We start from the raw sequence: 24,279 nt of genomic DNA on the forward strand, positions 1-24,279 counted from the left end.
GTGCAGAGGGACCACAGTTTGAGCCGATCACCATGGCGGTGATGTAATCATTCATACCAACAGAACGAAGGCTCCGTAAAACCCAAAAGGAAAGTGCTTATGTGGTCTCCTGGGTGGCCGGACAGAGGGCGGTGCTCTGCGCCCCTCTTCATCTACCTTGACCTGCACCTCTCTCCATCTGCACCCCTGGTGATATCCTTTATCATAAGCTGGTTAACATAAGTGTGTCCCTGAGTTTTGTAAGCCATTCTAGCAAGTAAGTTGAACACAGAAGTGGGTTGTGGGAATCCTGATTTATAACTGACTTGTCAGAAGTAAAGGTAAAGCCACCTGGGGCTTGTGATTGGCATCTGAGAGGGAGTACCGTCTCCAGGAATCTCATTGAGTTCATGGACACCCAGCTGGTGTCCCCTGAGAGCTCTGCAGGACAGGGCCACACAGCGTGCTTCCCCACGCCCAGGTTGGGCACCGATGATTGCGTTGCAGGCAGGAGCACTCACTGCTGCACCCCATGGCGGATCCTGGGGCCTCCCATGGCTCCATCTCAGGAGGAGGCAGCTGTACTTTCTCATTTCTGGAGCTACCCAGCCATGAGCCAGATATGGCTACCTTGCTTTCAATGAATTAAGATTTAAGACTGGTGTTAAATCCCCCAGTCAGACCAGAGCTATCTCAAACAGCAGTGGCTGCTGTGTTAGTGACAGCATGGATGTAGAACGTTCCCAGCATGATGCCAAGTGCAGCTGGACGGCTCTGATCTGGAAACTTCCATGCCTCAAGACACTTCCTGGTAGGCACAGGACCTGGAGCCTGTCCTACGGTTGCTGTGGAGTGCTGGTGGGCTTCGAGTTGGACGGAGGGACACACAGGCACTCCGCAGGCCTGAGGAAGGCACCATGAGGAATTCCAGGGTGGGTGGGGGCTTCAGGGAGTCAGCAGGGCTTGGGGGCATTTCTGAACTGACTGAGGAGGAAGAGCAGGACCCACCTGGAAGGAGAAGGCTGAGAGGGTGGAAGGGATCGAAGCCCAAGGGAACGCAGTGTAAGTCACTGTGCTGGGACTTCTGGGACTTGAAGGGGGGGGATGGCAGGCCTGGCTCTCGAGAGCACAGAAGGAGGCCATTCGAGCTTGCGTGACTCAGCTTGTGCTTTCAGAGCATCACTCTGGCCGACTGGGAAACCTGTGCTGAGAGGTGAGGGTGGCGGGGGCGTGGCCTGGGTGACCACGTGTCCTGATTTGCCTGTGTCCAGGGTCCTTGGTCACAGTGCCACCCCCACTCTTAGAACGTCTAATCCCATGATGTCACCTGTGCAGATGGACAGATGTGGTGACACCTGGGCGGTGGAATGACCAGCACTTGCTGAAGGGAAGAGGCCCGCAGGACGCACCCCTTCTGGGCTTGCACACTGGGTAGACAGTGGTGCCACTCGCTAAGCAGGGTCAGGCTGTGCACTGGACGGACTTTGGGGGAAAACCCAAGACTCACAAGTCTTTGGCATAAGGCTCAAGACCAGGAGACGTCTGGCCCCAGGACGTCTGCGGCCCTCCCTGGACAGACCTGCCTGGGCTCTCCTTCCTCCTGGCCCCCCAGTCCTGGACCCAGCGCCTCACTGCCGGTTCCGGAACGCCAGTGGCACTGCCCGCTGCTCCATCTGCCCAGGATGTCCCTCCCTCGCCATCCTCTAGTGAGGCTGACCCACCAGGACTTCGTTTGGGCAGCACCTTCCCCAGAAGCCTCGCCTGGCCTTGGAGGTGGATCTGAGGCCCCTGTGGGCCTTCCCCGCAGAGAGCTTCCGCCTCCTGGTGGGTCTCCTCTGCCTCCCGGGGCAGGCAGGAGCCAGGTCCCACCCACCGCTAACACCCGCACCTGGAACTGGCCTGGGAGGGCTGCGGAAGGCTCCTGAGCAAGCCCAGGCTAGACCCAGGCGCTGCCTCCGGTGGGGGTTCCTGCTCGCTGTTGCAGAGGTTGGGCCTCCTGGGGGCCTGACCTGCTCCACGTGCCTGCCCACAGCTGCACCTTGGCACTGTTCACAGCACAGCTGTCCCCCTCGGAAATCACCCACGCACGACACAAGTGGCTGTGCACTTGACAAGTTACGGCAGGTCGTCTTTTATTACCCCGGTTCCCGGGTCAGACGTGGCTCCGGGCGGGCGAGGAGACGGGGGTTTCCAGCTGTGCAGGCTCGGATTGCTAAGTGGCAGGAAGCATATCAGGAGCTGAAAGTCCCCCTCCGCGGGAAAGCCAGGCTGGCGAGAAGCTGAGCCAAGCGGGACTTGGTGTGTTCCAGGGCCGAGAAGAAGCGGAGCGAGGGCGACTCCCGGCGGGAGCGGGTGGGCACACAGGACCAGAAACGGAGCCCAGCATTCCCCGCCTCCCGCTGCCCCTTGTCAGGCCCCACCCACCAGTAAGTGCAGTCACAGGCCTGCCCTCTGGGGAGCCCCAGCCAGCTTCTGCTCCCCGGCCTGCGCCCTGCTGGCCTCGCAGGTTGGAAGAGACGACATCTCCACCTTCTCCTCACAAAGTGCGTGGTGCCTGTGTCAGGGTGGTGCTCGGGCACAGGGTCCCCAAGTGTGGTTTGTCTTACAGTGGATAAGGTGAGACACTGCTGGTCACCGCTAGGTCAGTGCGCGGGAAGCCGCAGGGGACCAGGCTGGCTATGTGGAGACCTTTATTCCAGAGCCATAGGGAGAGACTTGGGAAAATCAGGGCAAGGAGTAATGGCAGCCAGGAGTCACACGTACTTACAAACAGCACCACTCAGAGGGGCTGTCTTCCGGGCATCTGCGTGACACACACCGGGAAAGACAAGAGGATACGGCCAAGGATTCCTGTCTATCAGGGGCACCACGAGCAGGGGCCACGGGGACCCGCATGTGGGTAAGGCAGAGGTGATCCCCTTCACCGGGACGTAAAACTAAACTCTGCACGTGTGTCATCTCATGAGTACGTAAACTATGCTCTTTAAAAATAAAACCTCTGTGTTACTTGAAAGGTCTCATCTGGGCCTCTCGGGCTGGCCTGCAGGGAGCCGAGCCCGGAGCACTGGTGGGCACCCTGTCAGTGGGCACTTATCCTAGAGACCATCACGGATGTGCAGAAGCTCGCACGCCCCCTGCTTGGCACTGCCCCAACCCTGGGTTCTGCTCTCCTGCCTGGCCCGCGAGTCTGCTGCCTGCCGAGTGGCCCACCCGGCTCTGAGGAGCCGTGCGCTCGCACCCCGACGCGCCTGCCACCAAAGAGCCTTCTCACAGTGCACGTGTGGCCACCTCTGCATCCCAGGGCCAGGCGCGTCCGGGCGGGCCGGAAAGGTGGGCCGCCACTGTCTGGAGACTCGGCCTGGAAGCCAAGCCGGGAGGGGGTGAGTCGAGCTAGGGGTTGTGGCCCTAAACTAGAGGCAGGAGCGTCTCCGGCAGCGTCGGGGCCACGCCTGCTGGGGCCCTCCTCCTGCCCCGCCCGGCTTCCCCGGCCCCCACCTGCCCCACTGACACAGAGACGCCACGGCGAGGTGCGGGGCGGGGTTCGTGTGGCTCTGGCCGGTCCCTCGGCTCTGCCTGGCATGGGCGGGGGAGGGCGGGCGGCCGTCAGAAGAGCAGGGCTTTCTTCTTGAGGTCATTCCTCTTCCACAGCGCAAGGCGGTCGAACTCCTCAGTGCTCATCCCGAACACCGCCCGGAACTCCTCAGGTGACAAGTGTCTCTTCAAACAATGAGAACAGTGGGCAGTTAGTGGCTTCACAGCTGGGCCCGCTCTCCTCACCCTCGGTTCAAGGCCGGGCTGGCACTGCCTCTCGGTGTGCCTGTGGTCCCCTATTCCCTCTTGGCAAGGCAGGAGCCCAGCCCAGAGGACAGAGGCTCAGCTGGGGACGCAGGGCCAGCACAGAGCTGGGCCCACATCCTCCACCCGATCCTACCGACACGCCTTCCCACTTACCAGGCCCACGAAGGCACTCTGGGACGGGCTCCTACCTGCCCGCCACGCCTGGGCTCCCCGCAGTTGTCCTCAAGAGGATGCACGTACCCTTCACTGCTCAGCTGGTGTTCGTGAGCAGGAAGTGGGTGGCTTCCCGCTCCCCGTTCCCCAGCTGAGGAAGCTGGGGCGTGACCAGGGAGTGCAGGACCGGGGCCCAGCCTGAGTGTGAGTCCCCACTCTCCCTAGTTACACTGTGTCCTGGAGCCCAGCTCCTGGGGGGGCAGCCTGGAAAGGCTGTGTGACCTAATGGTCAGGAGCTTCCACCAGACAGGTAGTGGACCTGACCTTGGGAGCCTCAGTCTATGCATCTGTGTGGTGGGGTCGTCGCAGGAACGGGTGGGTCCCTGCAGGGCAGCACCCAGCAGGGAGTCCAGTCGTGGACAGCAGCACAGGTGTCTGCCACCCTGCCAGCCCCATGCAAAACACGCCCGCCTGGCTAATCTCTCATCTGTCCTCAGAGGGTCAGGAAGTGGTTCCCTCCTCGAGACCCGCTCGGGTGGGCTCAAGCATCCCCTTCCTGAGGAGCCCCCCTGAAGTGTGGGGCTCAGCTCTGCCTGGGAGGGGCCAGAAGGAGGCTGGGGGCAGGGAAGGCAGGAGGGGGTCAGGCGTGGCCCGTCAGCTGCGTGGGAAACGGGAGCGGTCACCCTGTAAGTGAGCAGAAGGACCTTCCCCTCAGCCTTCCACTCCTAGCTGGGGACCCAGGAGAAAGGAACCGGGGACTCAGACAGGCACTGAACACCACGGCCACAGCATGATTCAAAGCCACCAAAAGGTGGCAAAAGCCCCGGGTCCACCCCTGGAAGCGTGGACCCACCACACAGAGGCGCGACTGCGCCACACGGCGGTACTCAGCCTTAGGAAGCAATGAAGTTCTCGCTCAGGGCTCAGCGAGGGTGGCCTTGAAAAGACCAGGCCCAGGGACAGAGAGAAGCCAGACACTGCAGGACCACTGCTGCAGGACCGCAGTCCAGGTGTCCAGAACGGGCCGTCCGCGAAGAGAGGAGACAGGCTCGAGGTTGCCAGGGCGGGTGGGAGAGGAGCGGGCAGCGCCTGCTGAATGCGTGGGGGTCTCCTTTGGGGTGATGACCATGTTCTGGAACCGGACAGTGGGGAGGCCCATGCAATGCTGCGAACGTAGCAGGTGCCACAGAACGTACACTTCAGATGGGTGAAACTCTTGCCAAAAACAAAGTTACTGATACTACAGGTTGTCTAATGATCAAGAGAGAAAACAGGTGGAGACACATGCAGCCTCCAAAAAGCATGGACATTGTGAATGTCTCAAAAACCACTCATCTTTGCAGCGTGCACTGGGTTTGAGGTCCAGCTGTGGGGTGCTCTGGAGGAGGTAAGCCAAGACCCCCCAGAATCCTGGGTCACAAAAGCCACGGCTAATTGAACCTGGCCGGAAGTCTCTCTGACGCATGTTCAGCAAGGCCCCCAGGAAGAGGTCCTCGGCCACCTGCGCCCATCTCAGTGTGCGGGCAGGAAAGAATCCTGGCACTTGCCAGAAACCGAGCACTTGCTGGCACTGAGCTTGGGGTTGTGTGCTGAGAAATCTACACCTCGGTCCACAGAGAGTTAGAATCGCCACTTCAGACTCTGCCTTTAAAGACATTGATGATGCACTTCCGGGGGTCAGACCTTCAGAAATACTGTGTATCATCAAGAGGAGGGAAAGGGACCCTCCAAGGAAACCTGTTTCCACCGTTACTCTACCAGTACTGCGTGCCTGGGATCCAGAGGCCTTGTCTAATACTGGGGAGCTGCGTCACGGGTCCCTGGGGGCAGGGAGTTTAGCGACCAGGGATGGACCGGCTTCCTGGTGCTGGGAGACTCCCGCCTCAGCTCGAGGAGCCGGGCCCAGGCTGCCTGCATCGTGAGGTTCGAGGGAAAAGACGAGGGTGAGCATCGGGCCCTGGTTTTCTCAGGACTGTGTTTGCTGGGGACTGTGCTGGAGGAGGGAGGAGAGAAGGGGACGGTGGCCGACCACACTCAGCACCTGTGCTTCAGACCTCAGGGGGCCGCAGGCAAGACTGGGCAACAGGGAAGGAGGGAGGGACACCCGGAAGAAGGAGCTCACAGGAGAAGCCACACGACCACAGGGGTGGTCACCTGTGGGTGGTTGAAGTGGGCGTTGGCCAAGGGGATGGAGGGAGCATCCATCATTCTGAAGTGACCGGTGTCCTGTAGGAGAGCGACACTGTGACCCAGGTGCTGGAGGCCCCAGGAGCCACCAGGTTTGTCAGACGACGGCAAAGAGAGGGGCCAGGGCGGTGTCCCCAGCATGTGGGCCGGCGGGGCCCCTTGTGTGGCCTGCAGGGCTCACTCTGGCTCTGGGCTCTGAGCTCAGTGTCCTCTGGTGGGATGGCGTTGGGGCCCACACTTCCGCCCCTGAGCTGTCCTTGTCAGCAAGTTGACCTCAGCGCCTGCTGTGAGGTTTCAACAGGGGTGGTCACAGGCGGCAGGGACAAGGGTGGGCAGGCTACCTGGCTAGCAGCAGCCTGGCAGTGGTGGCTTGGTGGCCTGTGCCAGCTGGCCTGTATGTCCAGGCAGGGCCTCCCAGGATGCGAGTGCTGGCTCCACCTGCCCGCTGTGCTGATGACCTGACCTCAGTAGTGCCAGCTATGAAATGGGAATAAACGAGACCAGGGTGGCACCTCCACCATCCTCCCCGGCCTCTGGAGCTCTCTGTGTGGCACAGGCAGGGGTCTAAGGACTGGAGAGAAACCCCCAGGCCTGAAGCACGTGTTGGAGCCCAATTGCCGCAGGACAGCATTAAGAGGTGGGGCCTTCTGAGCGGGGCCAGCCGCAGGGGCTCTGCCCTGCCGATGGGACCAGAGGCCACTTAGCAGCCGGGAGGGGCTGCCTCGTCTCTTCCCACCCGCTGCCCGCCACGCTGGGATGGCCGCTGCCAGGAGCAGCCACACGCTGGCCCGAGCCTGCCCTACCCAGCCTGCTGCGGCCATGGCCCTGGGCCTCCCCACCTGCAGAGCTGGGATTAGCCACCAGCCCAGGGCGGCTGCTTTGCTCTCTGCTGGCCTTCAGCTCTTCTTTATCCCCCGAGAGGCGCCAGGCTGGGCACACAGAAGCCAGCCGGAGCAGCCCAGCCCTACGGAGCTCCTGGGAGAGATGGCTCTGAGGTGACCTGGTGTCACCAGCACCGGTGTCCTGAGCAGGCGGACCTAGTAGCCACGTCCGTCACCACCACAGCGTACCACAGCTCAGTGGCCGAGGAGCACAGGGAGGTGAACCACAGGCAGGTTCCTGCCACCCACGGCCAGCCGGCAGTTGAACCCCCGATTCTGCACTGACCAAGGACTGTGGGCCGGGCTGGAGTGAGAGGCGTGCCAACATCTGTCCTGGGAGTCCCGTCCTCATTCCAGGATCAGAGATGTGGTGTGACCTGCCTAAGGTCACAGAGCTGGGAAGCAGCAAGCAGGCCTGGGGCCGGGCAAAGTGGCTCGAGCGCCCGGTCCTCCCTCTCAGGGAGTCTTCCGAGACCAGCTTGGGTTAGTGGTGAAGGCGCGGCGCCGCGCTACCTCCGCTCCAGCAGGGGAGAGCCACCCAGCCCTGCCGGCCCAGGTCTCCTCCAGGCACCCCCACACCCCACGCCCCGCACCCCACCAGGCTGCGAATCCCCGCAGGAGGCCTCCCAACGCCTCTTTCCTCTCCCCAACCCATAGTCCCAGTGGCCCCTGCACCAGCACTGCTGGGGGGGTCTCTGAACCAGGTCAGGAGGGGCTGACCTCCTGAGAGCTGGCTCCCTGGTGTCCACTCAGTCCCGCCGCTTCGGCTTGCTCGAGGCCCCTCCCTGCACAGTGGTCTGCTGAGCAGGCGCCTGGGCGGCTTCCTGGTGACACGGCCACTCTCCGCCCACTTCGACCTCTCACAGCCCGTGGGCGGCAGGGGACAGAGGCTCAGAGGCTGCGGTGAGGTGGCTCCACCTCGTCCGGCCTTGCGGCCCCCTTCACCCCCTTGCTCCACGGTGGGTGTCCACAGGCCAGGGACAGGTCGTGACCTGCACGGCTCTTTCCAGTGCAGCCAGTGGCTCCTCGGGTCCTACAGGTCCTGACTCAAACTTCTCCGGAGGCCCTCTTGGCCTGCGCTAGCCCACAGGCTCCAGGGCCAAGCCTGACCCTGGCCCCAAGGCACTGCTGACCTGGTTGACTCAGCCCCAGGAGGGAGCCGGGCCCTGCCCTGCCCAGGGGCAACGTCTGTTGGCAGTGCATCTGTAAGTCTGTCTCCAGCTCCCTTCCACCGCCACCCTGCTCGCAGATGTTGCAGGCCTGCTGGCCCTGGCCTCTGCTGGTCCTGGCCTCCACTGCTCCTGGCCTTCACTGGTCCTGGCCTTCACTGGTCCTGGCCTCCACTGGCCCTGGCCTCCACTGGCCCTGGCCTCCGCTGGTCCTGGCCTCCGTTGGTCCTGGCCTCCACTGCTCCTGGCCTTCACTGGTCCTGGCCTCCACTGGTCCTGGCCTCCATTGGTCCTGGCCTCCACTGGTCCTGGCCTTCACTGGTCCTGGCCTCCGCTGGCCCTGGCCTCCACTGGTCCTGGCCTCCACTGGCCCTCTGATTCCAGTGCTCTCTCCAGCCTCCAGAACTACATGCACTGCCCTTCTGAATCTCCACTAGGCCAGGGAGCATCTGGTGGCTTCAAACCCCTGGCAGCCACCACCAGTACGTGGGGGCACCTCCTCCTCAGATCAGTCGGGTTAGACAGAGGAGGAGCCTGCTAACGGCGGGGCACGGCTTCTCGGCACCCCTCACCAGGGCTCACCGCTTAAGCAAACCAGGTATGTGCTTAGCCTCCGGGCCTGGCAGAGGCAGCCCAGAAACCACGGGGTGCCCGCGATGCACGACTTCTGCAGAACTGCCAGCCCCGCCGCGTGCCAAGTCCGTCAGATACACTCCCAGGCTGTGCCGGGAACTGAGACACAGAGCTCAGTCTGCATGTGTGTGCGTGCGCATCTCTGCCTGGCGTCCGCGCCTGTGCTCGTACGCGGCACCTAAGCCTCCCAGGCGCGTCTCCATCTGTGCTCATGCGCAGCTGCCGTCTGCTCCCGTGTGCCCGCGTGGGTCCCTGCGCACACGCGTAGGTGTCTGCTTGCACGCGTACGCACGTGTCTGTGTGTGTTCGTCTGCACCCACGTGTGCATGTTCCTTTGCACAGGCGTGTGCCTGTGTGCCTGCATCCAGTGGTGCTGCTTGGCCGCCACACCCTCTTACCTAAGAAGCGCCACGTCGTGTGAGCGCTCTGGGAGGCTGGGCCCGGGGAGGCCAGTCCCCAGGGCAGCGCAGTGGCTCCCAGGGACACCTTAGGTTGCATCCCTGGCCTGCCTGTGAGGAGCCAGGGGTCTGGGAAGGCCAGCTGGCCAGCGTGCCACGTGTGGAAGCCCCTGTAGAGTCCGGCGGGACAGTGCTCGTCAGCCTGCACCGCGCCGGGGGCCGTGGGGCGCGGGAGGCCCTTCCTCTCCCGGCAGCCGACTCGCCTCTGTTCACACATGCCCGCCGCCCGGCACCGACGCGGCCATCTCTCTGGTTGGTGAAATCAACTGTGCCTGCCGGTACTTGTCCGGTGGTGCCCAGTGAATACTTCTGAGCAACTAAATGAACTCCTGACCTGCCAGCAGGGCAGCACCACGGTCCCTTGACAGGTGAGGGGCCAGGCTCAGAGTGCTTAAGCAACTCGCCCAAGTCACACAGCAAGACATTTTGGAGACGACTCATGGCAGGTCACCTTGAGTCTAAGGGCTCCCCTCCACCAGGGATGCCACCCGGGATGGCAGGATCTGCCTCTGCGGCAGAAGGATGATGTCCTTTGGTGAGTCTGGGGGCAGGAAGGGCTCCGGTTAGAGGACTTGATTCTGCTTGGGTCACGGAGGCTCTGGCCCTCGGACTCGGCTCCTGGCCTCGAGGCCCCCAGAGGATGACTGCCTAATGCAGGAAGGCCCGAGGTCCTCCGAGGCAGGAGGCCTGGTCAGTGGCCAGGGACCGAGGCTCAGAGCCCTGGGACGGAAGTGCCCCCTCAGGAAGGGCGCCACCTGGCACCACAGGACCCACCCGACCCCTTCAGAGTCAGAGAGGCCATCCTGCCTCTTCATAAGCTCAACAACTGAGCACCTACTGTGAGCGCCAGGCACCTAGGTGGTGCTTTCCAGTGCTGCCAGGCCGAGCGTCCGGTGCCCTGGCCGTGCCTGGTGGGCCAGGCTGTCCGGCCTATCATTCCAGGCTCGCTGCCTCCCTGGGGGCCGGCCGTCAGCAGAGCCCGGAGCCCCACCTGGAGTGTCCTTCCCTCGCCCGAGCCTTCTCCACCTGACTCCTGGCCCTGACTCCCCAACACCCCCGGAGTCGCCCACCCGTCCCCCAGCAACGTCACCACGACACCTCGCCCGATGACAACAACCTCCTGCAGCCATGCGGCCTGAGCATCACGAGGCAGCCACAGGGGCTGTTTAACCGTGCAGTCCCCGACTTAAGAGCCGTTTCCTCAGGCTAAGACCCTCACTGCCATGGTCCCTCCCTTCCCAGGTCAGGTCCAGCCACCACAGCCCTCCAGCAATCTCTACACAACCCCAGGGCCTTTGCACACACAGCTTGCGCCTCATAGAATTCTCTGCCTATGTGACCCAATCCTCACTCACAAAACACACTGGCACACACACATTTGCACACATGTGCATTCTGAACCCTGCTAACACCCACTCATCTTAAGCACTCACACAGGCCGAGTTCCTCTCCTTCAGAGTCCGGACGCTGGTGCGTGATCAGACACCTCACCTGGATCGCAGGTGGCTGTGTCTGCCGACCAGCACAGAGCTCGTGACGGGTTTGGCTCCCAGGCAGCCCCAGGGATCTGCTCAGTGGCTGGCACACATCCACAGCACAAGTGAGACTCAGCTAAGTACTGCAGTGCTGGGGACAGCACTGACCCTCCGACAGCACAGGCCTGGGGGTCGACCTGCGGGGGGTCTCGTCCTGCAGACTGTGAGCCCAGGGCTGAGATGAGACTGTCTCTCCATGGGGTTAACACAAAGAAAGCACCGTCGAGAGGCAGGAGGCAAGGGACGGGGTGCTAGAGACATTTAGCCTTGATCAAGCCATACCTGAGGGGGCCCTTCAGTTACACCAGCTGTCAGTTTCCTTTATGCTTCAGTCTCTTTGGGTCAGGTGCCTGTCATTTACAACAAAGGCGGCCAGAACAATACACCTCCGCCCCAGCAGGGTCCTCGTCACCTTCCGCCTGCCACTACCAATGTGTTGAGGTTTGCATGACCTCTTGTCTGCGTAGAGTCACTCAAGGGCCATAAAATCCACATCCCAGCGTAAGAGGCTGAGAACAGCCGGTCCAGGAAAGCGGTGCCTGCTTGATGCTACTGCTACAGTCCCAGCGCCACCCCGGCCTCCCTGCAGGCTTCCCTCGTGGGCGAAGCCCTTCCCTGCCCTGCTCAGGAAGGCCCTGCCCATCCTTCAAGGGTGAGACCGAGCAATTGCTCCTGAACCCTGGACGTGGAGACGGGGCAGCGGACAGGTAGTCAGCATAGGTGACGAGCGATCAGGTCGGGAAGATGAGGGCTGGTCATCAACGCGCAGGAAACGGTGGCTAGCACTCCAGGGCGCTCCTTTCTGCTCCACCAGTCACGCCCACCGCGGTCCCAGCCGAGGAGCTGCTGAGGAGCACCCGGGTGCTCTTCCTGCCTTGGAGCACGTGGGCAGGGTAGGAAGAGGAGGTGGACCGAGCTCTGTAAGACAAGGCCGCCCCTCCCACGGCACCCCGCTCTGGGCGCTTCTCTCTGGATCCATCTGCTATCGCTGTTCTGCCTCTTTCTTAAAGAACATTCGCTTTCTGCGTTTCTCGGGTTTTGAAGATTAAACCTGGGGAATGAGGACCCAATCCTGCCGTCCAAGACCCGTCCCAACGTGGCCTCTCCCGACGTGGCCTCCCGGCTCCACACCCCGCACACCCGGCTCCTGCTGCCCCCATCTGTCCCATCTTGGAGGTCGGCCCTTGGTGGGTCTGCCTGGTCTCCGCCCACCTGCCCTCCTGGCCTGGGTCCTGCTGGCCTCTGGCTGCGGGCACGCCTCCTGCTCCCTCTCCCGCAGCACAACCCTGTGGCGGGGGCCTGGCAGGGCGAGGGCGGGCCACACGCACACCACGCCTCACTGGTGCCCAAGCCTGGGGTGCAGCCAGCCCGTCACCTCTGCTCCCAGGAGCCTCGAGACTCCCGGCCCCGGGCAAAGAGTCTGTCGAAGGCAGCGAGACTTTCCCAAAGGGACCCAGGGAGAGACCCACCGGCTGACATTGCTCACGCTGCAGGCCTGCGCTTCAGGGCTTGGGCCCCGGCACACAGTAGGCCCTACACAGACGTTGCTTTCAGTTAACAGACATTAGCCAACCCTACTCTGAGTGACGTCCTGCTGAACTCTCAGACATACTCCAGCTCTCCAGGGACAAGCCGCTGTGGCCAACGGAGACCCGAGAAGCTGGGCCGTGGTGCCGGGCCGTGCTCGGCACCGGGGAGATGAGTGTGACGCCACGTCAGGGACATCTCTGCAGGCCCGCCTGCAGAGGCCATCTCCCTTACCTCCAGTCTCGTCCGGTCCACATCTTTGGGCAGCTTCACGCGGATCCGGTTCGTGACGATGAGCGCGTCATACGGGTAGACCTGCAGGGAAAGCCACGGGCTCACCGGGAAGCCGGAGGGCGCAGGGCCAGGGCCCACCGGAGGGCAAAGCGAGGCACATACTTGCGATGGCATGGGACACAGACATGTCATAGGAAAAGCACAAGGAGAGAACGCTTAACCTGGGCTGGTGCAGCTCGGCCAGGCACGGTCAGCAGCGGGCAGCCTCTTACCTTGTACTCTGTAAGACAAGAGGGACACGGAGGCGGTTTAGGAAGCACGGACCCCTGACCCCCTAAGTCAGCCTGGCCATGCATGGTCTCCCGGTCCCCTGAGCAGCCTGCATGGGTCTCTCTGGGGCTATGGACGGGCTCAGAGCAGGAGGCGTGGCCAGGAGGCTGGAGGAAGGCGGGAGGCTGGGCAGGGCACTGGGCTCCTGGGCTGAGATGCCGTGGCTCCTGGCGGTGGGCCGCCCTGAGACCCTGCCTCAGTTTACCCCTGCGTGCAGTGGCACTCCAAGGCGACCTTGTGGGGACTGCCCCGGAGACGGACTGCCACGGACCCTCCCGTAACTCTCTCCCCTGCCTACTCTCCACTTCTTCCTTTACACCAGCAAGCTCCTCACCCTAGATTTGAAAATGCTTTTCTTCCAGACAAAAAGAGTCTTAGTCAAACTGCAGTGTGCAGAGCGTAGGGCCTCAGAAAGCAGGCTCGCCAGGACCTCCCACAACATTGCAGCCGAGGGGCCGGTCCTCGAGGGCCCCTCGTGCCAAGCGGGGTCCCGACGTGCCAGCTCTGAGGCTGGGGACGTGTGTGACCCCCGGAGGAGCAGGCGCGACCCCCCCGATGCTGTGCTCCGCGAGCAAACCTGCCCACAGAGCCAGGCTCCGGCATCGCAGGGGTGGCCAGGAGGCGAACAGGCACAGACCTGCCGGGGCTGGGCAGCGGCCTGGGTGCAGCACCTGCCGCGTGGCCAGGTGGCCACTGCAGCAACTCCACCCGCAAGCCATCCCCGGCCTGGAGCCCAGTGTGTCCCACGCATGCCAGTAGCCACAGGGGACAGGGCGCTCTGACCCACTCCGGCCCGGAAGCTGTTTGCCTGGGACTCTGCTTCCCCAGCAGAGCTGGGGCAGAGCACCCGTCACCAGGCCCGCCCTGCGCCCTGGGCGGGAGATGGGGAGCACCTGAGGCAGACGGTGGCTTGGTCAGCTGACGCTCCCCCGGGGCCCTGCCCACCGTGCCTGGGGCCTTCCGCCAGCAGGCCCCAGAGGCGGCCTCAGAACGAGACTGGCGGACGTGCTAGCGACTGGCCCAGTCAGAGACCCACGGGGTCCCCGCTGTGTGTACCTCGAGTGCCCCAGCCGGCATCCGGGTCTGCTCCGCAAGGGGCCATACCGGCATTCTGGAAGAGAGAGAGAGAGAGAGGGCGGCAAGAGACGGGCTGCAGGGCTGGCACGGGGCCCGGGACCGTCCCCTCGCAGGCCTCAGAGGAGGGCAGCCAGGCAGCCAGGGCTGAGAGACGGGCAGACGCGAGGCCCAGCTCTGGAGGCCTCAGGCGGTCAGGGGCCTGGGCGCGGGGTAGCAGCAGGGGAGGCTCAGCCGTGGCCCCCAAGCTCACTCTGCTCCGCTCACCGCAGGCCCTGTCCTCTGCCCAGGGCTCTGCTGACCCGGGGCCCAAGTGCTCCCTGAGCCCTACGAGACGGCCAGGGCCCCCGCTCTCCTCCCAGAGCCCCCGGTCCTGCTACGCCATTGCGGATGCCTGTGTGCCTGTCAAGAGGGGCCTCGTCCGCGCCCTGGACCTGCGGCTCCGGCAGGCCTGCTGATGGCCGTTTTGAGGATTCGAGGAGCCGGGCTCTGGCCCAGCGCCTGGGCAGTCGCAAGCCCTGTTCATGGAGGACGGCGTCTCTGACGGTCCACCCAAGGGCTGAGGCTCTGAGAGGGCGAGGGGCCGAGAGCCCCTGGCCACCGTCCCAGGCACCTCTGCCACCTGCCATGGCAGCAGTGGAGACGTTGCCATCTTGGCGCATCACGACCATCCGTGTCTGGGATTCTTTCCTTTCTGTCCACCTGAAAAAACTCATGGACACATCCTGCCAATGCAGGGCCCCCGCAGGGGCTGGTCGGCCCTCTCCTGTCCTTCTCCCACACTCTGCTGGCGCCTGGCTCCTGTGCTCAGAGCAACGCTCGGATGGCTCATGCACCCGCGGCCCACCGTGGGCTGAGCCCCTGAAGAAATGTCTTTTTCATGCCACGGTCCCCAGCACCTGGCCCAGGGTCGGAAACGGCCTCAGGACTGTGGGCCAGTGCTCCTGGGGCTGGGCCCCGGGCTTACGTTCCCAGAGTCCTTCAGTGCAGGGGCGTGTGGGTACTGTTTCAGCCACAGCAAGGAGCTGGTTACAGCCGAGAGGGTCCGAGCAGGAGACCCCAAGTCCAAAGCTCTTCATCTGACACAGGGACACTGAGGCCCAGAGAGAAGCGGGGACCTTCCTCCTGCCTCACAGCTGGACCCCGCCGTGGGGACAGCGCTGAGTGGGTGAGTGGGGGGGGCTGGAACTGGCCTGGACTTAAATTTTGATATTTTGTTCATCTTGGAATTTCTGCAGGAGTTTGTTTCTAAAAGTGTTGCTTTAGAATCCGATGCATCTTGACGCTGAGCCTTCTGGTTGGGGCCTCTCTCGCCCCACCATCCAGTCCCAGATCCTGAGTCAGGCGTCCACACCCATCCAGGAGCTCTCCACCACCCGGCGCCTCCGCCTCTTCCTCGCGGGCCTTTCCAGAAAGTTTTCTGAGACATTTTTGGAGCCTCAGACCAGCACCCAAGGCGCACCTCTCCTGCCAGGGAGCCTCCCTAGAGGCATAAAGCTAGCTGGACCTGGCTCTGCCCGCCTCTGCCCGCCTCTGCCCAACTGGCCTGGCTGCCGTGGAGGAGAGATACCGCCACCTAGTGCCCGCTGCCTCACACCACCGTCATCAGAGGCCCGGGCTGCCTCCCCTGCAGCAGCACCAGCTCGCAGGTGGGGACCTCAGAGGGAGGGGGGCACCGGCCAGGCGGGGGAGGGGTGCCAGGTTGGTCCGGAGCAGGGAGAGCGGAGTCTGCTTCCCAGTGCAGGGAGACGACTCTGCAAGCCAGCCAGCCTTGGCTCTCCCTGCTGAGCACGGGCAGGAGAGCTAAGAGCAGGTAGGTGGCGGGCTCCCTGCAGCTCTCAGGGGATTTGGAAGACAGCACATTATTTATCCCTTTATTTGTTTGGCATGAATCACGTGATGGCTGCTCTACAGATACATTCTCCAATCTTGCTGAAAATTCAGGAGGTGGGCATTATCATCACCATTTTATGGATGAGGCTCAGAGATGTTAAACAACTTGCCTGAGATCACACAGCAAATACACAGAACTGGAGAAATTTGAACCCATGTGTTTTGCTTTCCAAAAACCATACCAGGATGGCTAATAGGAATGAGATTGTGGCCATTTATCCCTGACTGCCATTCTTTTCTCACTAAAGCTCATGTTGGAATGTGCCACTTCACTCAGCAATCATGATGGGGAAGAGGGCTAGGAACTTGCTTTTAAATATCTTACGGGGCTTATGAAGAGATTCATAACCAAGAAGCCATTTGTTTTCATCATAACATTAAGAGGCAAGGATTTTTTTTTTTTTTTTTAATTCTAAGAAATGAGTCAGAACATTTTAGAAACTTGCTCAAAGATAGAGCTGGCACGTGGACTCAGCGCTGCCAACTCCAGAGCGCGTGATCTTTCCGGCACTGCGGTTTGTTGTATGGATTTGTTAAGATCTTGTTTGTATTCATGTAGACATTTTCATAACTGTTCTACAAATAAGTGGGAACCAGATCGAAATGATATTCCCATGTGCCAATTAGATCACACTTCCTGTTTGGGTGCTTCGATTGCTGTTCATCGTTGTTTTTGTTCATTGCGTCCGTGTCTTATTTCGACAGAGCCGCTCCTGTCGGGCCGTCCTCGCAGCTCCTCCAGGTCTGCATGGCCAGGCTGCCGGTGCCTCCGGGCTGAGGTGCCCTTGCTGGGCTTCATCACTGGCCGACGCTTCCTCTTTATGCCCCGATTCTCTTAATGCATTTCAACCTCGACTTCCTCATCTGAAGCTGACATTGCCGTCCCCATCTCCATTTGTTTTTAGCTATTTTAGCATCTCTTTCTTACCCTTTTACTTCTTCTTGTTTAAAAATGATTTCCAAGTGTGCGTTCTGCAGTGACACACTATGACTTTGCTCTTCTGTTGACCCAACTTGACAGCTTCTGTCTTTCAATAGAAGGGATTCAGTCTGTTACCATTAGCAGAACGGGACTTCTGCTAGGGAGCCTCCACCAGGCCCTGGGGGCCGCGGCCACGCCCCTGATGCCTGACTGGCGATGTGGTCCAAGTCACCCAGCCTCACCCCCGGGGGGTCTGCAGTGGTGGCTGTCTCGGGCCACCCTATGGGTGGGTTGAGAGCATCCATTGGTGGCCAGGCTTGGCTACCGGGCCATCTGACCTTTGAGACACGCGGTACTTTGGATTATTGGGGCCTTGTCACAAATTCCTCTTGGAGCACAGCCCAGGAAAACCTGTGCCCCACGAACTCCTTTCTTTTCCCCCATCAGACTATACGATTGGTCCAGGTCACACGAGTCCCTGCCTGGATCACAGGAGGCTCAGAGCTAAGCCCTGATGGCCGTCCTCACACAGTGGCCTTTCTGCTTTGGACATGGTTTTCTCCTCCAGTCTCCTGCCTGCCTCAGCCTTCCCGGTCCCTGGGATCACAGATGTGTGCCGCCACACCTGGCTCCTCCCCGCTCTCTTGAGATTTGGCATTCACAGGACTTTGGTTTCACTGCGTTGTGCTTTCACTTGGGCCCCTAAGAGCTCTTCCTGGAAGAAAAACAAACCAAGGAACCACCTAAGGAGTGACCCCGCAAAGGTGCGCAGACGGGAAGCCCAGGGGCAGGGCCAGAGTCCAGCTGCTGGGCCTGGCCGCATGGTAAAGACTGGTCATTAGATCATGTAGCTGGCCTTCCCGCTGAGAAGTGGGCAAACGACACACAGGTCTCAGACGGTTAAAACAAAGCCTTGAAATGATCGTTAGCAGGGAAAGAAGAGGCCCAGCACCAGGCCGTCTGCGGTGGCAACTGATCCCCCGGCAATGAGAAAGCCAAGAGTCAAAGTGAGGGTGACCCCAGCTTCACGGACGCTGCGAGCCCTTGGCCAGCACGCCCTCCCCCATCGGGCGGAGCACTGGACACCAAGTCAGCTCTCAGTCCTGGCAACCCAAGACTCTGCTTCCACTGGTCCTGGGAGGGAGGGAGACTGTCCTCCGGAATGTCAGACCAGCTGTTCTCCACTGGGAGGTGGCGCGCTGGGAGACCCGGCCTCCGTGGGCATCGGGCACCGCCCGTAGCTTCGCCATGTGAACCGAGGGCCTGTCCTGGGTGAGGGCAGGCTGGGAGGTGACGCCTGCCCTTACTCTCCTCCCACACACTGAGGAGAGCGGCAGGACCTGCCTGGGTGGGGACACCTGTCTTGGACAGAGGGTACACACGGTGCCCACGGCCCCTGGGCAGAGAACAGCTGTTCCAGGTAAGACGAGAACCTGCCTGAGGGCTCCCCTCTGCCCGGGCCCCTGACTCTGAGCAGAGGCTTGGCATGGCTGGTGCCGTAGGAGGCCTGGGCACAGAGCCCTCGGCCCTAGTTTCCCTGCAGAGAAGGAAGGGGAGAGACTGCTTTTCGAAGAAGCTTGCCACGTGCGCCATCCTGCCATTCCTGACTGGAAGAGCGGTGAGCGGGGGTCCATTAGAACCCACCATGCAGAGGCACCTAGGCCTGCGGTTCTGGACCTGGGCCATGGACACAGCAGCGCGTCTGACAGCCCCCAAAAGCAAAGCCCAGGGACTCCCAGCTCCCGAAGTGTCCTGGAGCCCTGACCCTGGGGAAGGAAGGTGACAGGTGCCCCTGGGCTGTGCAGCCAGAACTGGGGACAGGCAGTTAGTGTAGAAATAGGGATCTGGTCAGGTGGAGGAAATGGAGGTCAGGAGAGCCATCTGCCTCCAGAAGCTGGAGACTGTCCCTGGGAGAACGGAATGTCAAGGATCTCCGGAGCCCACTGATTACCAGCTTTACCTGCCCTTATCAGGACTGCATGCAGGGAGCTGCTAATGAATGCCCCCTGGGCCCTCCCCCTGCCCATCTCACCTGCAAAACCAGGCCCAGCCACTTAGGCAGGAAGGAGAGATAAGGGGAGAGAACTGGAGAACAAAAGAGACTCAGCCTATAGAAGATGTAGGTGTGCTCACTTCTTGGGACTCTAGCACCTCAGCCATGGCCCTTCTCCCTCCCGGGAGCGGTCTGTTTATCACCTTTAAATAACACCTGCCTCACACGCTTGCCTCGCGAGCTTCTCTAGTGCTCAGACCTCAGCACCCGAGGACACAGCACTCGTCACCGGTGAACGGTGGTGTCAGCTGCGCCCTGACACTTCCGCTCCCACACAACAGGGCCTGGGCCTGAGTGGCCTGCCTGGCTCGTTGATGGACAGACTCCCGCAAGCTGGGGAGAGGCTGCCTGGGTGGTGGAGGTCTCCCAGCCCGGTGATCCTCCCTGGAGGCCCCTGGGGCTGTGGGAAGAGGGTCAGAAGTGAGTGGCTCTCCACCAGGGCAGACTGAGCCAGGGCGCCGGGCGGGCACTCAGGTCCCGGGTCCCGAGCACTCGGGACGGGGAGCCTCCGCCAGCTGCGAAGGAAGGCTCGGCAGCACAGTGGCCGGCTCTGCATTTAAACGGTGGTACAGGCAGAGGGGTGGTCCTAGTGACCGTGCCACGTAGTGAGGGTAGCAGCCAACGGCGTCCCATTGGCTCACGAGATACAGCAGCCCTTCCCGAGCCTCACTGGGCTGTGCTCAAGAGAAGCAGCAGCCCGAGGGCGTCTGGAACCAGGACCTGATCACTCTGGGTCGTCCCTGCCCCCGACCCCCACACTGAAGTCCTCCTGAGGCCTGGGACAGAGCAGGGGAGACGGGCAGCTGGCACTGCCAGGTCTGTTCCACCTGGTATGGGAAAAGCGGCAGTGGTGGCGGCAGCGCTCAGGCGGAGGAGCAGAGGTGGGCGGCGACCGGGCCCGGCCTCTCCTCCTGGCTGTGGCGAGGAAGCCGGGCTGTGTTGGGGTGGGCAGCAATGGATGGTTAGTGTGCCACAGGCCAGGAAGGGGTCAGTACCTACCCGATGGTCCAGGCCATTCGTCCTGTGTCCTGGGAGAGAGTCAGATTTGGAATAGGGGAAGCCTGAAACAGACACAGCACAGCCTTGTCACTCGGGCATCTGCCGGGCTGGACCCGGGCTCAGACAAGGGCAGCTGCCAACAGAGGGGCAGGCAGGGCTGGACCAGGGGCAGCACGTGGGAGGCCCCTGAGGACCCCTCAGTGTGGCTCCTGTGCCCAGGGCATGGACTGAGGAAGAACGGGGCAGGGCCACCTCCCGAGCCTGCCCTGACCGGAAGACACCTGGCCCCGTGTGCACCACAGGAGGGCGGGCATCCTCTGTCACCCCGGCGCCCTGACCAGGCTGTGCATCGTGCGCTAGCCTCAAGGGGGCCCTGAGACAATTTTATTTTCTAAACACTCTCAGCTGTTCGTGGTGGGAATTTCACATGGAAATCCAAACTGCTAGCTTCTCTCCAAATAAAAAAGTTGATTTGAGATGCTGGGCCTTGGACCCTCCCGCGGGGCAACACTCGCTGTGCCGTCAGAAGGGCTGACCCTGCGTGGACCCAGGCAGGGAGGCCACCCGGGTGCCCTCCTCAGTGCTGCCTGGGGTGGGGGCAGAGGGTGCTCTGCAGGGACAGCCTGGCCCCGGGGCGGGGGCGTGTTCTGGAAGGAGGGAGCTTGGCAGAGCTGGTCCCCAGCAGGCGGGGACTCCACACCAGCAAGCACTCTTAGAGGCCTGTCCCTCAGCTGTCCTTCCACCTTCCCTCGGGCCTGAGAGAGCAGGCACAGATCTGCCTCATCTGGGCACCCCACCCTGGCAGCGGCCCAGCATCTGGCAGTGTAGACCAACCTCCCGCAGGGTTGAGGCCAAGCTCACTACTGGGAGCTACAGACCACCTGTGAGGGCAGCAAGAGGATGGAGGTCCCACCCCTCAGGGTCCACAAGGCCGCGTGCATGCGGAGGACGGAGGCCTGAGGGCCGCGCACACCCTCTTGCCCACTCACCCACTTCTGAGCCTCCGCCTGCTCCTGAGCCCATGGCAGTCCAGCCGGCTCGGAGCATGCCCAGCACCCGGTGCCGCCCACAGACACAGGCCTGTGCGTCACTGAGGCGCAGCGCAGAGACTCGACTGCCACCAAGGCCACGTGAGGCCTCCGGCTTCCTGGCTGCAGAGGTTGGAGGTGTTCCTCCACCCACGGTACCAGAGGGAGCCGCAGCTCTGCTTCGCCACTGGATGCGATTCCCGGAGCTGGAGGAGCGGCCCGCCGCCTTGCCCGCTGCTCCTCTCCGTGGCTCCGCGCCTTCCGGTTGGCCTCTTGGAGTCTGCTAGTGACACATTTTCTTGGTTCTCCATTGTCTGAGAATTTATTTCCCCAACTGAGGCAGCTTCTCAAGGACCAGAGGATCCACGCGGGCAGCTCCTCCCACACGTCTCCAACCTGCCGCTTCCTCTGGGTCGCGCGGTTTCTGATGAGCACCGGCTGTCACTCAATTGGCTGTGCCTGCTACGGGAGATGCGTCTTTTCTCACGGGACGCTTTTAAGGCTTTCCTCTTCTTGTCCTTAATTTTCAGAAGTGTGATCATAATGTGCTTTAGCGTGCAGGTTTTGGCTTCTCTTTGGGGTTCAGTTTCTTGACTGTAGGTTTCTGTCTTTTCCAAGTTTGAAGTTTCCATCCGTTATTTTTTTCTTCGAGCCCATTTTCTGCTGTCCCGGGACTCCAGCAGTCCGGTGTTGTTCCCTGGGCGCCTGGGGCTCCGCTTGCTCCTTTCTCTCTGTTGTTCAGATTGGATGATTTTTTCGCTCTCTATGCCAGGTCCCTGAGTCTCTCCCCTGATATTCTACTCCTGAACCCATCAGTGGGTCAATTCTTTTGCTCATTTTATTTCTCAGTTCAATTGCTTCCATTTTATTTGTGAATAACTTCTAATTCTTTGGTGAGGTATTTTCAGTTGCTTCCGAACTATTTATAATTGCATTATTATTATGGATATCTTAAAATCCTTGTCAAATAATTCCAATGTCTGATTCTTCTGAGTGTTATTATTTCTGGGTTGTCTTTTCTCACTGCCATGGTTAATTTTATGGCTTTTGATGTGATGAGTAATTTTTTTATGAACCCCTGGACATTTTGGATATTATGTCAGGAGACTGGATCTTATTTAAGTCTTCCATTTTAGCAGCTCTCAATCTGTTCAGGTTCAGCCTGTCGAGTCTGGTCCTTCGTAGGCTATGGTTCCAATGACAATTTAGTGTTCAGAATGCTTCTCAAAGAGCCAGTCTGGCTTGCTGCACCCCCTGGTTGGTGTGGCCGGTGCTGCCCGTGGGGGTCAGGTGTGCTACCTTGGGTCGCCTCTGAACAGGGAGGAGGCAGGAGACCCTGGCCATGGAGGAGGCCATATCCCTGGCCTGTTCTTTGGATCTGGCCTCCTCCTTGGTATCTGTGAGTGTGACTGGGGAGGGTGACATCTTGCACACTGGCCCCCAGTGGGAAGACCACCATCTTGCCCTCCTGCGGTTGTCTCTGTCTTATCTCTAGGTTCCTTCATTTGTTTTTTAGTGGGAAACACGGGAAGGAGTCTATGTGATCTCATCTTTTGAGTTGCTATCTAGACCAATTAAAATTGGTCTCTTTGTGGGAGGGACCAGCCACTGGTTGATTTCAAAAGCCTCTTCACACATTCAGGGTCTCATTCAACTCTCACTGGCCTGTACATTGAATACGAGCCCGTTTTATAGATGAGGAAGCTGAGGCCTGATGAAATCAAGTGGCCTGTATGTAGTCAAACAGTTACTAGCTAGAGAGGGCCCTGGGCTTCTGGCTTTGGGAAACGTCACCTTGCCTGGTCCCAGGTCTGCCCTGGTGGGTTTGCAGGCATGTGGTCTTCTAGGGACCCACACGTCTGATTAAATCAAATGGACTTCAAGAGCGTGTGGCTGTGTGTGGGCACTCAAGAGAGAAATCCACAGGGAGAAGCAGGTACAGAGGACCTGGGTGGTCATGACCCTGGGTGACATCGGGCCCTGCAAGCACTGGACACCCACGTCCAGGCTCGCCCAGCCACGCTGCCTGCGCCTCGTCTCACAAGGGGTGCGTGCCACCCTGCCCTTGGCACTCCACAGGACTGCTTCTGGGGCCCTGAGCACCTTCTTGGGGCTCTGTCTTCTTCTAGGCCAGCTTGTCAGAAGTCAGAGAAGCCACTGGACATTCAGGAAAAGGCCCTGTGGGTGGACGGGTGTTCCTGATGCAGCAGGAGACACGTGGTCACCACAGCATCCCAAGGTGCTCTATGGATAACTGACCAGCAGGCCACTCCCCGGGCAGATGACCATTGGCTCACTGTTGTCCAAGGCGACTTCACAGCAGCATGGCGTGTGCAGCGATGGTCCCTCTCTGAGCCTCAGCATTCCTGTCTGAGGACAGAGGCGACTGTAGCCCCTTTATCCCTGAGTGACAGTGAGCAGGAGGCCCTTGGCTAGTCTGAGCTTCAGGTTTTGGAACCAAGTTGAATGTCCCCAGCTGGCTGCTGCGGGCTTGTTGTGGCATGGCCTGTGGGCTGCATGTGCCCCATCTGGACATTCCCTGAAGGCCAGGCCATAGGATGTCCTGTGCCTCGTCCCAGGGTCTCCCTGCCAGGAGGACTGGGTCATCCTGGTTTTCACAGATGAGGGAATTTCAGACTCGGAGAGGTGTGTTTTTGTGCCCAAGGTTACACAGCAAGTGAGAAGCTAAGATTTGATGCTGGGGGACCGGCCCCCACATGCAGTGCTTCTGCTGACCTCTCATGGTCTCCTGGACACACTCAGAGCTCCGGATCCATGGCGGCCACCTCCTGTGCCCGCCCACTTTGTCTGTTGACCTCTCGTTCTCCCCCACAGAGACTCTCCACAGGCGGGTACTGAGTGAGGGCCACGTGTCCACAGAGGCCCACGGCAGCGTCCTTGGAGACCCTCCGTCCACAGATGGCCATTTCTCCTGGGGGAGGGGAGGCGGCTTCCCATCTGTGGGTAGGGCTCTCCGGACCCCAGGTGGGGCAGACATGGAACCTGGAGGGTGACTGCCCGAGATGAGGGCTCCACTGTGACGTCTCGGACACATGCACTGCCCACTGCCCACCCTGTCCAGTCCTTGGCTTCAGGCAAGCTGCTGGGCACAAGCGGCATGGGGAGGTTTGCTGAATGAGAGCAGAGCCTCCACTGACCCTGGCGGAGGGCAGCCGGCTGCTCCCTGGGCTCCCAAGCCCTGCCTGAGCTGTGCCAGGAAGCTCCCCTGGGGGGCATCTCTGCCCCCAGACCCAGACTCCTCTCCTGCGCTGGGGCTTCTCTGACCTGGAGCTCCCACTGCTCCCCCTGGAACCCCGAGGTGGGCAGGGGCAGAGTTCACCCGCCCACTCCGCAGGAGGTCACCCCTTCCAGAAGGACCCAGGCCATTGCCTTGCTAACAGTGTTCACACCGAGTGACCTCCACCT

At 61.2% G+C, this 24,279-nt stretch overlaps 1 protein-coding gene across 26 annotated transcripts in view; it reads right to left on the reverse strand.

Moving 5' to 3' along the window:
* Nucleotides 1-2,081: 2,081 nt before the first annotated feature.
* The window catches only part of Ablim2 (actin binding LIM protein family member 2), a 125,936-nt gene continuing 103,738 nt past the window's right edge, over nucleotides 2,082-24,279 (reverse strand). For 20 of the 26 annotated variants that reach the window (XM_047565967.1, XM_047565958.1, XM_047565951.1 and 17 more), the window contains 5 exons: nucleotides 19,826-19,887; nucleotides 13,941-13,995; nucleotides 12,827-12,834; nucleotides 12,555-12,635; nucleotides 2,082-3,696 (listed from right to left, as the gene is read on the reverse strand). In XM_047565967.1, coding sequence (XP_047421923.1) covers nucleotides 3,583-3,696; nucleotides 12,555-12,635; nucleotides 12,827-12,834; nucleotides 13,941-13,995; nucleotides 19,826-19,887 — 320 coding nt within the window. In that variant the 3' untranslated portion in view covers nucleotides 2,082-3,582. The remainder of the gene's footprint in view (nucleotides 3,697-12,554; nucleotides 12,636-12,826; nucleotides 12,835-13,940; nucleotides 13,996-19,825; nucleotides 19,888-24,279) is intronic. The other 6 variants (XM_047565973.1, XM_047565968.1, XM_047565965.1 and 3 more) reach the window with 1 other exon arrangement.

The sequence above is a fragment of the Sciurus carolinensis genome, chromosome 10 (genome assembly GCF_902686445.1).
Source record: "Sciurus carolinensis chromosome 10, mSciCar1.2, whole genome shotgun sequence".
NCBI lineage: Eukaryota > Metazoa > Chordata > Mammalia > Rodentia > Sciuridae > Sciurus > Sciurus carolinensis.